Source organism: Erythranthe guttata, chromosome 12, assembly GCF_056151865.1.
Source record: "Erythranthe guttata isolate IM_541 chromosome 12, IM_541, whole genome shotgun sequence".
Taxonomy (NCBI): Eukaryota; Viridiplantae; Streptophyta; class Magnoliopsida; order Lamiales; family Phrymaceae; genus Erythranthe; species Erythranthe guttata.
In genome coordinates this window covers 20,235,162-20,248,981 of record NC_142544.1, presented here as the reverse complement: position 1 = coordinate 20,248,981, position 13,820 = coordinate 20,235,162, and the positions used below count along the sequence as shown (strand labels likewise).

At 35.1% G+C, this 13,820-nt stretch overlaps 3 protein-coding genes across 3 annotated transcripts; 2 read left to right on the top strand and 1 right to left on the bottom strand.

Moving 5' to 3' along the window:
- The first annotated feature begins 2,625 nt into the window (after nucleotides 1–2,625).
- On the top strand, nucleotides 2,626–6,088 carry LOC105970106 (uncharacterized). The gene is made up of 3 exons (XM_012994900.2): nucleotides 2,626–3,304; nucleotides 4,084–4,251; nucleotides 4,345–6,088. Exons 1-3 carry the CDS (start codon nucleotides 2,753–2,755, stop codon nucleotides 5,935–5,937), a joined length of 2,313 nt encoding a protein of 770 aa, XP_012850354.2. The 5' UTR covers nucleotides 2,626–2,752; the 3' UTR covers nucleotides 5,938–6,088.
- A 110-nt stretch (nucleotides 6,089–6,198) lies between these two features.
- Nucleotides 6,199–6,745, bottom strand: LOC105970107 (Histone superfamily protein). Its single transcript, XM_012994901.2, has one exon. It carries the CDS (start codon nucleotides 6,675–6,677, stop codon nucleotides 6,366–6,368), a length of 312 nt encoding a protein of 103 aa, XP_012850355.1. The 5' UTR covers nucleotides 6,678–6,745; the 3' UTR covers nucleotides 6,199–6,365.
- A 5,230-nt stretch (nucleotides 6,746–11,975) lies between these two features.
- Nucleotides 11,976–13,356, top strand: LOC105970169 (transcription factor SAC51). Its single transcript, XM_012994969.2, has 2 exons — nucleotides 11,976–12,116; nucleotides 12,207–13,356. Exon 2 carries the CDS (start codon nucleotides 12,228–12,230, stop codon nucleotides 13,092–13,094), a length of 867 nt encoding a protein of 288 aa, XP_012850423.2. The 5' UTR covers nucleotides 11,976–12,116; nucleotides 12,207–12,227; the 3' UTR covers nucleotides 13,095–13,356.
- Nucleotides 13,357–13,820: the final 464 nt, after the last annotated feature.

Below are 13,820 nucleotides of genomic sequence, written 5' to 3'. Positions count from 1 at the left end.
ATTTAACTTTACTATAATTATCAATTTTCTGCATTTTTTAAATTAATTTAATTATATATCATTCTACACTTTAAATTACTTTAGTAAATGGGCTTTATATTATTCTATTATTTCAATTCAATTTTCAGCCCAGTAAGCTAATTGGGGAAGCCATTGCTCGTCTTCCTTTTCATTTCAGCAGATGGACCGAATAGAAGGCAGGGGTTTTAATCTACTTTAAGTCCATACTTGTAATTGTGAACATAAAATTGTTCAAATTTCATTAATATCTTTTTTTTTTTTATCGAGTTTTATAAATTGTGTTTAAGTTTGATCCAATAATTAGCAATGAGCTCGATTGACATTTAATCAAGCCAAATACAAATTGATTATATTAGCTTGATCTTTTATACATATTTTGTTTCTTCAAATTGGGCTCGAGCTCCAGCAGAAGTTTATATCTAATCGAACCAAAGTATATGTTTAAGTTATGTTCGTATGTTCACCAGTCGAGCTAAAATGATTTTTTAACGATTGATGTTGAATCCAATGTGCAACATCAACTAAATTAAATTGGTATCTATTAGGAAATTATCAGCCAACTGTTGAGACAAGTAACTCATAAAAATATGCAAACCCTAATTATATTTGTATGATGAGTAACAGTAAAAACAAAACAAAGAACACGATAATTAATGTGGTGCATCCAAGAACAAGGCCTACATTCACCAGGAAATGGAGAATTAATCAAACACCAACAATGTTCGAGAGTTACAAAGCACAAAAAAATTATCTTACACTATCTTCTCTCTAATGTATCTCTCTTTATTCTACAGCTTTTCTATTTCCTCTCTCCCTTGATTCTCTCTGCCTTTCAGGTCTCGATATCTCTTTGTTTGGCTTTCTCCTCTCGGCACTCACGGATCTCACTCTCTCTCGCAATTCGTCTAACCCCTCTTTTGCTCATTTTGTTCATCTACTAGGGGGGTCCTTTATTTATAAGCAAACGAATCTTGTTATTGTGACAAAGACGGACTCCTTCATTAACAATGAAGTTTCCTTCCATGACTCTTTCTACGACTCCTAGATTAATACCAATTTATTTCAACTTAATTATTGCCGACTCGGAAGACACCTCAACTCAGTTTCTTATCCACAAATTTATGCAACATAAAGTAATAAATATAATTAAATAAAATAAAAAATTGGTTGTTGGTTGCCAATCATAGATGTAGAAGGAAAAAATGCTGTCATTTTGGTGACTGCATGCCGTTAGCAACTAGAATAAATATAGTTAAATTTCATAATTAATGCTCATTGTACACAAATTCAATACTAGAATGACAAAATACAAAGTGTCATTTTCTGATATATCACACGTCTCAACCCATGCAGTAATGCAGTGTATCAAAGCATGCAAGTATTTGTTCCCAAATCCCTTCAAATTGAAATATTTGTGGAAGTAATTGTTTCCATGTAAAGAAGGCAACCTAGGTTGGCCTCATGTTATCGAATTTGATCTCGTCCATTCATTTTCTTCGGAGTTAGTTGGGCTTTTCAATTGATTCTGTTCACTAATGACGGGAATTTAATATCACCAATATTTAATGAATTCGATGTAGGTCGATCGGCAAATATTATGCTCACAAAACATATATAAATTTTTATATTATTTGTTTATATTAAAAGTATATATTATTGGTTGGTGCATTTTCGAATTTTCAAATGCTTTGTAACTGGACAGTGTGAACACTTTTGTTGTTGGCCTCAAATAACCCTTTCCTCTATAAATTGTTTACTTTTACAAATGCTCCCTATCCTGAAATGCTACAAGAGGGAAATAATGTGCGTTGAAAACTAAAGGAATAAAGAACAAGATCGATCGCAGCCCAGACAAAAATCCGACCAATCTAGCTCGGTAGATGATTTTTTTGTTTAATTTATAAAGTTAATACCGTTTTACGTTTATTGCAAAATTCCTAGATTGATTGAATGTGAGATATTCGATCTACTACCAACGAATTCTAAGAGAATGCGCATTGGATTACAAAAGTGGAGTTTTGTGGTGTTAATAAACCTAATGAATTATCTAACTTTGTCTCGTATATTATATAATAATTAAAGAAGTGTTATACGTTCGAGGTCACTACAAGGGCGCAGTCGACAAATAACGGAGTTTATGTAGTTGTACTATGACTAATTAAGGCCGGAGTTTGTCGAAGGAGCTCAACTTCGATCGCAAAGAATCGAGCTAGAAATTAATGGTTCAATTCAAATTGAACGATAATTAATGCAGGGGTTTAGATTTGATTTATGGTTAGGTGTAAATGTTTTAACTCTAATGAAGTTTCCAGCCATTTGTGTGAGAGAAAATTAAATATATGAGTAGGAAGGCATGAAAGTGAAGGGCAGAGAACTTTCATCAATAGGACAATAGGAAAAGACCAAACAGTCCCCATTCTTTCAAACGTCGCTTCACTGTCAAACTGAATCCTCAAATCAATTAAACACCCTCACTAAAACTAATTAACAAATTTATTCCCACGCATTAAAATCCAAATCATTGTTAGATTAAAAAAACAATTACTTTAATTAAATGATGTCACAATTTTCGCCAATAAATACCCCTACTCCAGCTATTAACCCATAAGCCAGCATTATTTGGCGGACATCTCCAAAACACTTTCTCCATACTGATCGATCATCTAATAAATATTTTTTCTCTTAAATAAAAAAATTTAATTTCCACACCAATTATTGATTAATAATAATAATGGCGAGCAGCACGGTGGCGGAACGATCGCGGATCATGTGGTGCATGCGGCTGCAGTCGGCCTTACGAACCGCGATGGCGTGCACCATAATAGGGTGCGCCACCATATACGGCCCGGAGTTCCTAGTCAGCGAGATAAGATTTGCGGCGTTCTCGTATCTGACGGCGGTGCTGATAGTATCCGACGCGTCGATGGGCGACACGCTGAGTGGATGTTGGCATGCATTTTGTGCGACGGCGCAGGTGGTGCCGCTCGCCGTGCTGGGGAGGTGGCTGGTTGATCCGACGGAGGGGCTGCCGCTGGGTTATGCGGCGGTGGCTGTTGGGGTGGCGGCGTTTCTTGTGGCCATGCCGGAGTGCACGCATTTGACGGCGAAAAGGATTGCGTTTGGGCAGATTGTGTTGGTGTGCAGTGACGCCGTTATTAGTAGAGACGGAAAAGGTGACGCGGCGTTTATGAACCCAGTGTATGTTGCGGCTAGTACCGCCCTTGGTGCTTTGGCTTCTGTATTGGCGTTGCTGATACCGTACCCGAGTTTAGCCTGTCACAAGGTAACGCTATAATACATGTTTTGCTTATTTACTTTTCAACTTTCAATTTTACTTTTGCAAAAATAAATTTAAGAAATTATTTGATCTATACAATCAGAAATATTTGATTTGAAATAGAAATTAATTTTACATAATTTACAAAATTCATCTCTAAGATAAAATTTCTCCATATTAAAGCCAATTAATGGATCTGATCTTAATATTTGATCTCATTTTAGTCCTTCATATTTCAATTTGTCTTTGATATATAAAATATAAAACAAAAATTAATAAGTACTATTATGATCTATAATTAAAATTTTCAATTAAAAAAGTAAGGCTATGTTTTACAAAATATTAGATTTTAATATGCAGAGAATACATTTTGAGGAAAAGAGTTCAATATATAAATCCATTCATAATTAATTATAATGTATCCTTCACATATATTTCTCTACTTTAATTTACATTTTTTTATGTTAATATTGAAGAAGTTAGATAAATTTATATATTACAATTTATCAAATAAAATTATAAAAACAGAATATTTTATCCAAATTATTTTTTCTCTCTGTAAAAATTAATGAAAAATGCAAATTGGGGGACTCTAATGAGAATAACTTAGAAATGAAGGGGAAATAAGATAAATAAATAAAAATGAGGGGGCAAAAAAGACAAAGTAATTGTCAAAGTTGGACTAGCCCATCAAGCTTTAAAGTTTAATGGACCAAAAAAACAAATTGAGGGGACTATTATGCAATTTGGAAATTTAAAATACTAACATAATTTAATCCCATCAGGTACAAAAATTGTGCAGAGTATACGGTGAAAACGCTTCACAGAGGATGAATATATACATGAGAGCATTTAGCGCGCGTGACAACCACACTAAAACAGAGCTTATATCTCAAACCAAGCCCTTGTCTGAAACAGGGGACAAGCTTTTGCAGACTATCATTATCTTACAGGTATTTTTATTTCTGCAAAATTATAAGTCGACCGTTGAATCACGCGCTTTAATTCGCAATTTATTGAATCAATTTATCGTTTTTTTTTTCCAGGAAGGAATGAAATGGGAAAGACCTTGGAGCCGATATCTGGAGCCAAATAAAGTCAGCCCCGGTGAAATATTGCAAAACGTTGAACTGCAAATGAGAGGAATAGAATATTCCCTGGTATCTTCTCCCGTGCAAACAATCGATCAAGAACATCTCTCCAACGTATTGCAGGGTTTATCTATTCAGCTCGAAAAGAGACTAGAGCAACTTACGTGTTCTTCTCCTTACAACTCGAGCAAAGAATCAGAAACGAGAGGAGAATTTACGGAACAGCCATCATTACCGATCGAGGCAATGTCCCCAATACTCGAGCACGGATGGGCATTTTTCTACTTCTCCTGCGTAGATATGTTGCTGAGCGATTCTTCCGCATCGCCAAAATATCTCCAAACTCAGCCTGCAAAAACAGAGGATTTCAGCATTTTAATAAAACTCAGGAATTGGATTTCGAAAATCATAAAAAACGGGAGGCTGGAATTTGCCCTCAAATGCTCACTCTCGTTGAGCCTAGCAGTGCTATTTGGATTGATATTCGACAAAGAAAACGGCTGCTGGGCAGGTCTCACGATTGCAATCAGCTTTGTCACAGGCAGACAAGCAATCTTTACAGTAGCAAACACGAGAGGACAAGGCACAGCCATTGGATCGGTGTACGGTGTAATATGCTGCTTCCTCTTTCACTCGGAAGAAATGAGGCTATTAGCCCTTCTTCCATGGATCGTTTTCACCTGCTTTTTGAGGTACAGCAAATTGTACGGCCAAACAGGGGGGGTGTCGGCAGCCATTGGAGCACTGTTGATAGTCGGCAGAAAGAATTACGGGGTTCCAAATGAATTCGCCATTGCCCGATTAACAGAGGTTTTTATCGGCCTTTCAGCTTTCATTCTCGTGGAGCTTTTCCTGCAGCCAATCAGAGCAGCCACATTAGCCAAGAATCATTTATCTCTAACGCTGAACTCACTCGAGGATTGCGTAAAGGAAATCGGATTTTTTCCAGTGCAGAAAAATCAATTTCTCGAACTGAGAGAGAAGCAAAGAAATCTCAGTTCCTTAGTCTGCGAGCTAAGGAAATTCGTAGCGGATGCTGAGCTCGAGCCCGATTTCTGGTATTTGCCTTTCCGTGGTTCTAGCTATCAGAAGTTGGTCGGTTCTTTGTCGAACATAGTGCACATGTTGTACTTCATTACGTACAACTTCGAAATACTTCTAGAACTATCCGAGAAAAGCAACGTGTGCAAGGAATTCCAGGAGCAGATGAGTAACGAACTGGAATTATTTCAAGAAACGCTAAGCTCGTTACAGGTATATCTGGAGAAGGCCCTTTCTACTGAATCTCAAGCCGACACTAACGGGAGCATCGATGAGAAGTTCAGAGACCTTGAAATGGGGAAGCCACAAAATCGAGAAAAACAAAGTGTTAGTATCATCGCAGAAAATAAAGAAACGGAGATGAGTAGTGATGAGGTGGAGAGTGAAGAATTAAGAGAGAGAATGATTCGATGTTTGGGTGCGACGGGGTTTTGCATCAGTTCGTTGATGAAAGAAATAGACGATACCGAGATGTGTATACGAGAGATAGACCAATGGGAGAGTTAGTCGAACACTCTTCATTTTTCTTTTGCTTCTGTAAATTTTTAACTAGTACTGTGAAAGTTCTTACATCAACATTATAGCACTGTAATTTGAGCCACAAACTTAACAGAAGATGAAACATTCAGTAGAAATAAACATGTTTCAAATTAAAAAATTAAATTAAATAAAGGACTGATAAACAGAGAGCACTGAATGGAATTTTATACAATTAATTTAAATTATAATCAGGAAATCATGAAGAATTGGTCAATTGGAATCGAGAAATAGCATAAATTGAAAGATATATTGAGAATTTAATATTCATTTCGGGAGGAAAAAATAAAAAAAAAGGGGGAAATCTGATTACAGAGCCCACAGTCGATAAACCCTAATCATCTAATAAAACTACTAGGAATAGAAAGCTTAGTCCTCAACATCCATCAATTGAAACCCTAACCACCGAATCCATAGAGAGTACGGCCCTGCCTCTTGAGAGCGTAAACGACATCCATGGCCGTGACGGTTTTCCGGCGAGCGTGCTCGGTGTAAGTAACGGCGTCGCGGATGACGTTCTCAAGGAAGATCTTCAGGACGCCACGTGTCTCCTCGTAGATGAGGCCGCTGATACGCTTGACGCCGCCTCTGCGAGCCAAACGGCGGATCGCCGGCTTGGTGATGCCCTGGATGTTATCCCTGAGCACCTTACGGTGTCGTTTGGCTCCGCCCTTCCCCAAACCCTTGCCGCCCTTTCCGCGCCCAGACATTTTTCAATTGAGAGATTGAAGCGGGGGAGAATTTTGGAACTGTTTGGTGATTGTAATTTGGGATTGTGTTAAGCCGGATTATAAAGGATGTCTCTGGGGGTTCGAAGTGGAAATTCAGCCGTTCGATCTCAAACTTTAATCAACGGTTACGCGTGGCGATCCCGGCCTTATGTGTTATGCTTTACTGAACCGTTGATACGGATTAGATCGACGGTGTTTATTGGTCTACTGATTAGATGGCACGGATCGTGGTATTGCAATTTGTGGGGAGCTTGCTGGGCCTGGAAGGTGGGCTTATTTGGTACCAGATTAATTTTTTTTGGAAATAATGGAATGGAACTAAAAATATTTGGGCCTTTCATGAAACTTTTTATTCTTTTAATTTTAAAACAACATATTATTTGTTCTGTAGCCTGTTGGACTCTTACCTACCAGGTCATACCGGTGAATTTTAAAATATTTATTTAAATAAATAAATAATTAATTAATTAAAACAAAACATGATTAGCTCTATAAACTTAGGCCTCGTTTGGTTGTCAATAAAAGATTAAATAATTTAATGAAAACCCTATTATTTTAGTCGGACAACAAAGAATCAACATAATATTTGCAGATATACAGACATCAAACGAAGTCCGATTATTTAGTTAATTATTATATAATAAAGCAGAAAGAAAGAAGATGTTTTGAAGTGCGGTAAGGGGAAAGCATATATAATAAGAATGGTGGATAAATAAATAGATGCATTATTTGAATTAAATAGAGCTTTACAAGCGTGGTTTCTTTTGTTGGAGAATCCACAAACCAAATGGCTCCATTGTTTCCATCTTCCCACCTTTTATTATTTTTATTTAATTAATTAATTAACTTTCTTCTCTTGCCAAACACCCCACTCCAAACTACTAATTTTCCCATTTGCTTCCACCACTCAAACACCCCCACGCGTGCATCTTTATTTTGATTTTTTATACATTTAAATCAATTTTTATTTATTTATACATACATAACATATTGTTTTTTTATATATGTATGAATAAAGGTTAAGTTTGCTTGTCTAATAATTGTTTGAATTGAGTAGAAATAGAGTTCATAAGAGAATAACATCTTTAATTTTGCTAAAATCATTTAGGTTCAACTAAATAATGATTCAATTCGATTATAATTTATATGCATGTGGGAACCAAACAGAAAAAAAAAATGATTGGAAAATTGCGTATACATGCTCGTATATATAGCAAAAGTAGTTTAACAGCCGATAGTCCATATAGAAAGTGATGTGATAAATGTTGTTTAAGTTTTAATAATAATGTTTCGATTAAAAGATGATTTTGACCACTTTGGAGGTTGAATATAGCAAAACTCAAAACAAGGAATTTGTAATTCCTTGAGTTAACTTTCAAATCCAATTTGAATCGCCAAGATTGGAAGTCATGTGAGAAAGATATGAATGAATCAATGAATATTGTCAACAACTTTAATGTTTGAGTTATCCAAAATTCAATACGTGATTAATTCATACATAACTTTGTGACCCAACATTCAATCTATATGATTCAAATTGAATTAGAAAACTAACTCAAAGGGCTACAGTTTCTGTGTTTCACAATTTGCCAAAATCATAATAGAAGATGATCAAAATCACGTTCGAAGTCAAAACATTATCAGCAAAACTGAAACGACATTTATCATTTCAGATACACAAATTAGTTTGAAAGAATCGCTCCATAAATTACAGTAACTTGATAATAAATAAATAAAAACTAAAACCAAGAAATATTGCAGTAGATGATTTTAAATAATTTATAATTGAACCATGCTTAAAGTATTTTATAACAAATAATAATAATAAGATGTGCCTTGAGGAATCCCCCTTTGCCTTTATATTTGTATTATTATTAATTTATAACATTTCTCGTGAATCAATGAATGGAGATCACTTTATCAAAGACTTTGAACTTGATTGTATTGTTCCCTCCACTCCAAACAACAAGGCGTGAATTTCTCAATATTAAAATACTAATTAAAAAAGAATTGATGCGAATAATACTAATTAATTAATTAATTACGCAAAAATACTTTACATTATTAGACCCCTACTAATATAATAATTACAATTTCTGCCCAAGGATCTTCAACTCTGTGCACAAGATTTTCTTTCAGGTGATAAATAATCATGGCCCAACTAATTATTTTATTTGTTCAACAATATAAAAATTACCCCTCATTCACACTTAATTAGTTTAATCTTTTTTCTCCAATTAATTAAAGTTTATTTTCCAAACTTTAGTTAGTGGATGGCCCATTTGGTTCACTAACTCAGCATAAGTATCAATGTAATAATTATTTAAATAAAACTATGTCCTATATTTTTGTGTGTGTTTGTATCTCTTTGTATTTGGTGCATTATTTAGGGGATTAGTCAAAACTTTAATTTGACTATCGTTGTCGAACGAATACCTACCACATTAATTATGATAATTTTGGGAAAATTTTCAACAAGGGCATATAATAAATATATAGAAAAATTAAAAAATATATAGAATTGGATTAAAGACTTTAATGGGCTTAAAGAATTAAATTAATGAGACTGGTCCATTAATTTATTTATTTATAGAATAATCGTAGTTTGGTTTATTGCGGATGACCCAATGGGGTTGATATCCTATAAAAAATTAGTTTTTGAATATATTTTTAATCTCGATTAATTTTCAAAAACTATACTTATAAATATTAATATTAATATGTACTTATATTGCATGTGAATTGATAGAATTTTGCATTTTATCGTATGAAATAAAAAAAAATTACTTTAAAAAAAATTAATTTCGATAAAATTAACCGGATATGCATATAAATGGAGCATAAAGTTATGCACTAGTATAGTTTTGTGTGACACCCAAATTGATGATTAAAATACGGCCATAAATCACATCAATGAAAAGTGGTATTAGTAGGCCAATTGCCCCCTTTTATATTCCCCTTTTTCTTTCTAAAATAAATATTGACTCCAAAAGCGATTTTGTGATGGGTTTAAACAGCATACTTGATATAGATGCTAACTGGACCATGTTTTTTTTGTTTTCTTAATGTAATTTTCTCAAAATTAAAAATAAAAAAGAAAAAAGAAAAAAAGGTAACTAGGGGCCAACTTTTATGTTGGTATTCTTTTGAATGTATGATTAATAGTTTGAATGGTCAAGAATGTATGATTTCAGTCTTCATATGAAGCATAGGATACCTCCTCTCATTTTCCCTTTTTGAATCTTGATTCTTCAATCTTAATTATTTTCTTATGCTTCTGCTTAAAGTATTTTTATTTATTTTTTAATTTGCAATTTACAAACAACACAGAAAGAATAATTTCAATTATGGTTGATTATGAAATTATGGAGTATTAAACAATTGGATGAATCATAATACAACCACTCATGGGTCCCACCAATTTCACACAAAGAGCTCACGCACGCACGCAGACAAAGCTAGCATGATTGTTCACACGTTTGGCACACCAACATATGAAAAAAAGAAAATGAAAAAATAATAACTGTAAAATAAAATTCATCAATAGTGAAAAGTTAAATGCTAATAAATGTAATTTTAATGTGCCTCCGAATTATGTGTCTATATAGGTTCAAGTGTCTCACCCACCGTGCAGCACTCCTCATCTTTTGACTGTCTTTACTCTCTCTCTCTCTCTCTCTACATCTTCTCTCTCTAGAAAGATAGATTTGTGCTGTACTCTGTGGAAAGATTTGCCGTTTCTTGCTTCTGGGTTTTTGGCTGTTTGTGTAAGTCTTCATTTTCTTCCCTATTTTTATTTTTGTTGCCGTATTAGATTGCGTTGAGCTGTACCGGAATAATGTTATGTTTGATGTTTGATTTTGCTGTTTGTTTATTATATGTTTATGTTTCTTTAAGGTTGGTCTGTTTGTCATTAATTAGATCTATTTTTCTTGCTGTTTTGAATCTTTTTTTGTTTTGCTGCCTGACATTAGCATTTGTAAGAATTGTAGTAATTAAGGTATCAATTATCATAGCATGGGGAAAAAGATTGGGTTTTTATTTTTTTTAGCCTTCAATTATGTAGGGATGAGATGACTGTTTCTTATAAATACTTGTTGAATCTTGGAATGGAATTGGAATCTACTCTCCTTCTGGTTAAAATAATTCAGCTTTTTTCGGTCGCATAAATATTTTCGTTCAACCCCATCGTCGGTACCTGTGATTTAAAATGATCTTGTAATATCAGAGTTTTCGGGTTTCTGGTTTCGGGTTTTCGGGTTTCACATATATTTTTTTCTTTTATTATGTGACAAAGATGAAAACTTTTTTTTTTTGGGATCATTTATGTTTTTCTTTGATTGCAACAATTGCTACCTTAATCTGCTTATTTGTTTGAGGGATCTTCCCAAATTAGCTACCTTTTTATTACCTTGAAACATAAAACAAAGGAAAATCGTTTTGTCAGCCTATTTACATAAAAAAATTAAATTCGTGTTGTTTACGACATTTCGTTAATTTTCTAAATATGGTTCTGAATCAATTCGTTTATAATATTCCAGCAGGTAGGGGGCTTTTATAGTTATTACAAAAGTGGCAACCGATCAAAGCGACGACCAGTATGCGGTGGTATAGTCTGTCCATCGACGTGTTTCGCAAAGTTATCTCTTTGAACTTGTACTGCCGCGTCATTCTCTAAAACCCCGTCAATTCGAAAGTCGCCTTTTTTATTTCTCAAATTTTCGTATTCCTCTTTGAATCTTTTGTTATTCCAATGGGATCTACTCACTTTGTTGTCATTCCACACTTTGTTCGCTGCATAAGTTGAACTTTTTCTTCTACACCCCTGTAACTTTGGCAGCCCATTTTTACTTTTTTTCTTAAATATTGTCTTTCACACTCGTCTCGATATTTTTATTTGGATTAAGTTTTTAGTGATCTTTCGCCGGATCAAGATTAGTTATTTATTTCCCTTCTTCGAGCAAAGGATTCTCAAATTGTTAGAAAAATCTCCGATCAAAACTTTCGGTGTGATTTCGAGTGAAGGTGGTTTGGCAAAAGTAGTTATGGTAAGCCAAGCAGCTAGTCAGACAAGATTTCGTGAATTGAAACACGAGAAAGGAATTGCCGGTTGTGCCACCATAATCGTTAGAGTTATAGTATGCTTTCAACCCCTTCAAGATTGCCAGGTCAGCATCCAACATTTTTACTACGATTTCTATAACTGTTTTTTTCCTAAGATGCTCGATTATCTTCACACGTACTAATAATCTGTTTTTTTCCTTGTCTGTATTTCAGGCCGAGTATTTTCGTCATATGCTTAAACCCGTTACGTAGATAGATTTTTATTTTCACTGCATTCAAGTTAATAAGCTGGATTTTCCTTATTATTTCTGTTTTCACCCCCACACGAGACGACAATCAATCAATTACTCTTAGGTACGTTAAAAAAAAAAAAAAAAAAAAAAAAAGTCGACTTTTCCCCCGTTTTCCCTAACAGCTGTGCTAACGAATACTTATTACAATCAGGTCATTCATTAACTCTGCTCGATGAAAAGGACCTCCGGATTTGGATATCATCATCATCTGATGTCAGCTAATTCGACTTTATCCGGTTTTCCTTTCGATGCGGGCCGTCACTATTCGTTTGAGGATCCGACATCGAGAAATGTTCCCCTGCTTCCATTTAATGGGTTGCAAGAATCAAACGTGAGTGAACAAAATATTTCAAGAAATCATTTTTACGATGTGCCCAAAGAGAATTTTCACGCGGGCCCTACCGAGTTAGGACAGCGAAAAATTCCTACAGCGCCTGCTCATCAGAAGAGATTTCTCGTCTTCGATCAATCTGGTGACAGAACAACATTGATGTACACTCAATGGTCACCAAAACCTCATAACCCGTACAATTTGAATAAAGAAGGGCCCACGTATAGTAACTTTCCTTCGAGGCCAAATACGAAAGATGAAATCATCGAAGATAACTCGAAAAGAAATGCTGCCATGGAAGGTGAAGAAATGCATGAAGATACCGAAGAACTAAATGCTCTGCTCTGCTCGGATTACGACACTGATATTTCTGAAGACGATGAAGAAACAAGCACCGGTCATTCACCTAGTACAATGACTGACAATGGGGTACCCGATTCGATCGAAGCTGACAGTTTTGGTGGGCCCACTAAAAGGCAGAAGCTTTTTCATGCGAAAACCTCTGCATTGGAAGATGACGCAGATTCCAGTTACGGCAATGGTTGTAAAAGATCGAGGAAGGAGAAGATAAACGAGACGGTGAGAGTACTGCGAAATGTAATTCCGGGTGTGGATGGGAAAGAAGCAATGGTTGTTATCGACGAAGCAATTCATTACTTGAGATATTTGAAGGTCAAAGCCAAGTCTTTTGGACTCGATTCTCTTTGAAGTTTTATTCACCCGCCACCGATAAAATTATTCGTAAAAAGACTTGTGATTTGCTGTATAAGGCAGTCCCGATATTTGTTTCGAAGAAGCCTCGTCAGCACCCTCTTTGAAGAGTTGTGTTTACAGTTGTTGATATTGAGTGATGTTCATGAGATGACTGATTTATATAGTTTTTTTGGTTTTGATGTTTAATGTTGTTTTGGATTAGTTGTGTTGTGATAAACTGATAATATTTTGGTTTTGTGATGTAAATTTGTTGGGTTCTGTTTGGCTTACACAAATAAACAAACATGCTTATAAAAATAATAACACTTGAACAAAAAAAACAAAGAAAGTTAAGTCAAGATATCGCCGGATTGACCCTAACACATGGAGCCGTTTTTCCAGGGCTTTTGAGATCCTACACCGGGTGAAATACATCGGGTAGATCTTTACCATTTATATACACACAAACATACACACCCACATTGGTATGTGTAGATCAACGGTAAAAAATCACACCCACATTGGTATGTGTAGATCAACGGTAAAAAATAACCCGGTGTAACCTTCACCGGGTGTAGGATAAATAAAACCGTTTTTCCAGCTCGGCTCGATACCCTTTTTGTCAAAGTCGACACCTGGAAATCAATCCACTTTGACAGCAGCACCAATTCAGTATTAGATACAAAGCCCTAGATCTACCCTCTCACTCACTGAGTTGATTCAGCAGCACTCAATCAAGAA

Coding starts and splice junctions, on each gene's coding strand:
- LOC105970107 (XM_012994901.2), bottom strand. CDS start 6,677: ATGTCTGGGCGCGGAAAGGGCGGCAAGGGTTTGGGGAAGGGCGGAGCC.
- LOC105970169 (XM_012994969.2), top strand. CDS start 12,228: ATGAAAAGGACCTCCGGATTTGGATATCATCATCATCTGATGTCAGCT.
- LOC105970106 (XM_012994900.2), top strand. CDS start 2,753: ATGGCGAGCAGCACGGTGGCGGAACGATCGCGGATCATGTGGTGCATG. Junction 3,305..4,083: donor CGAGTTTAGCCTGTCACAAG/GTAACGCTATAA, acceptor TAATCCCATCAG/GTACAAAAATTGTGCAGAGT. Junction 4,252..4,344: donor AGACTATCATTATCTTACAG/GTATTTTTATTT, acceptor TTTTTTTTCCAG/GAAGGAATGAAATGGGAAAG.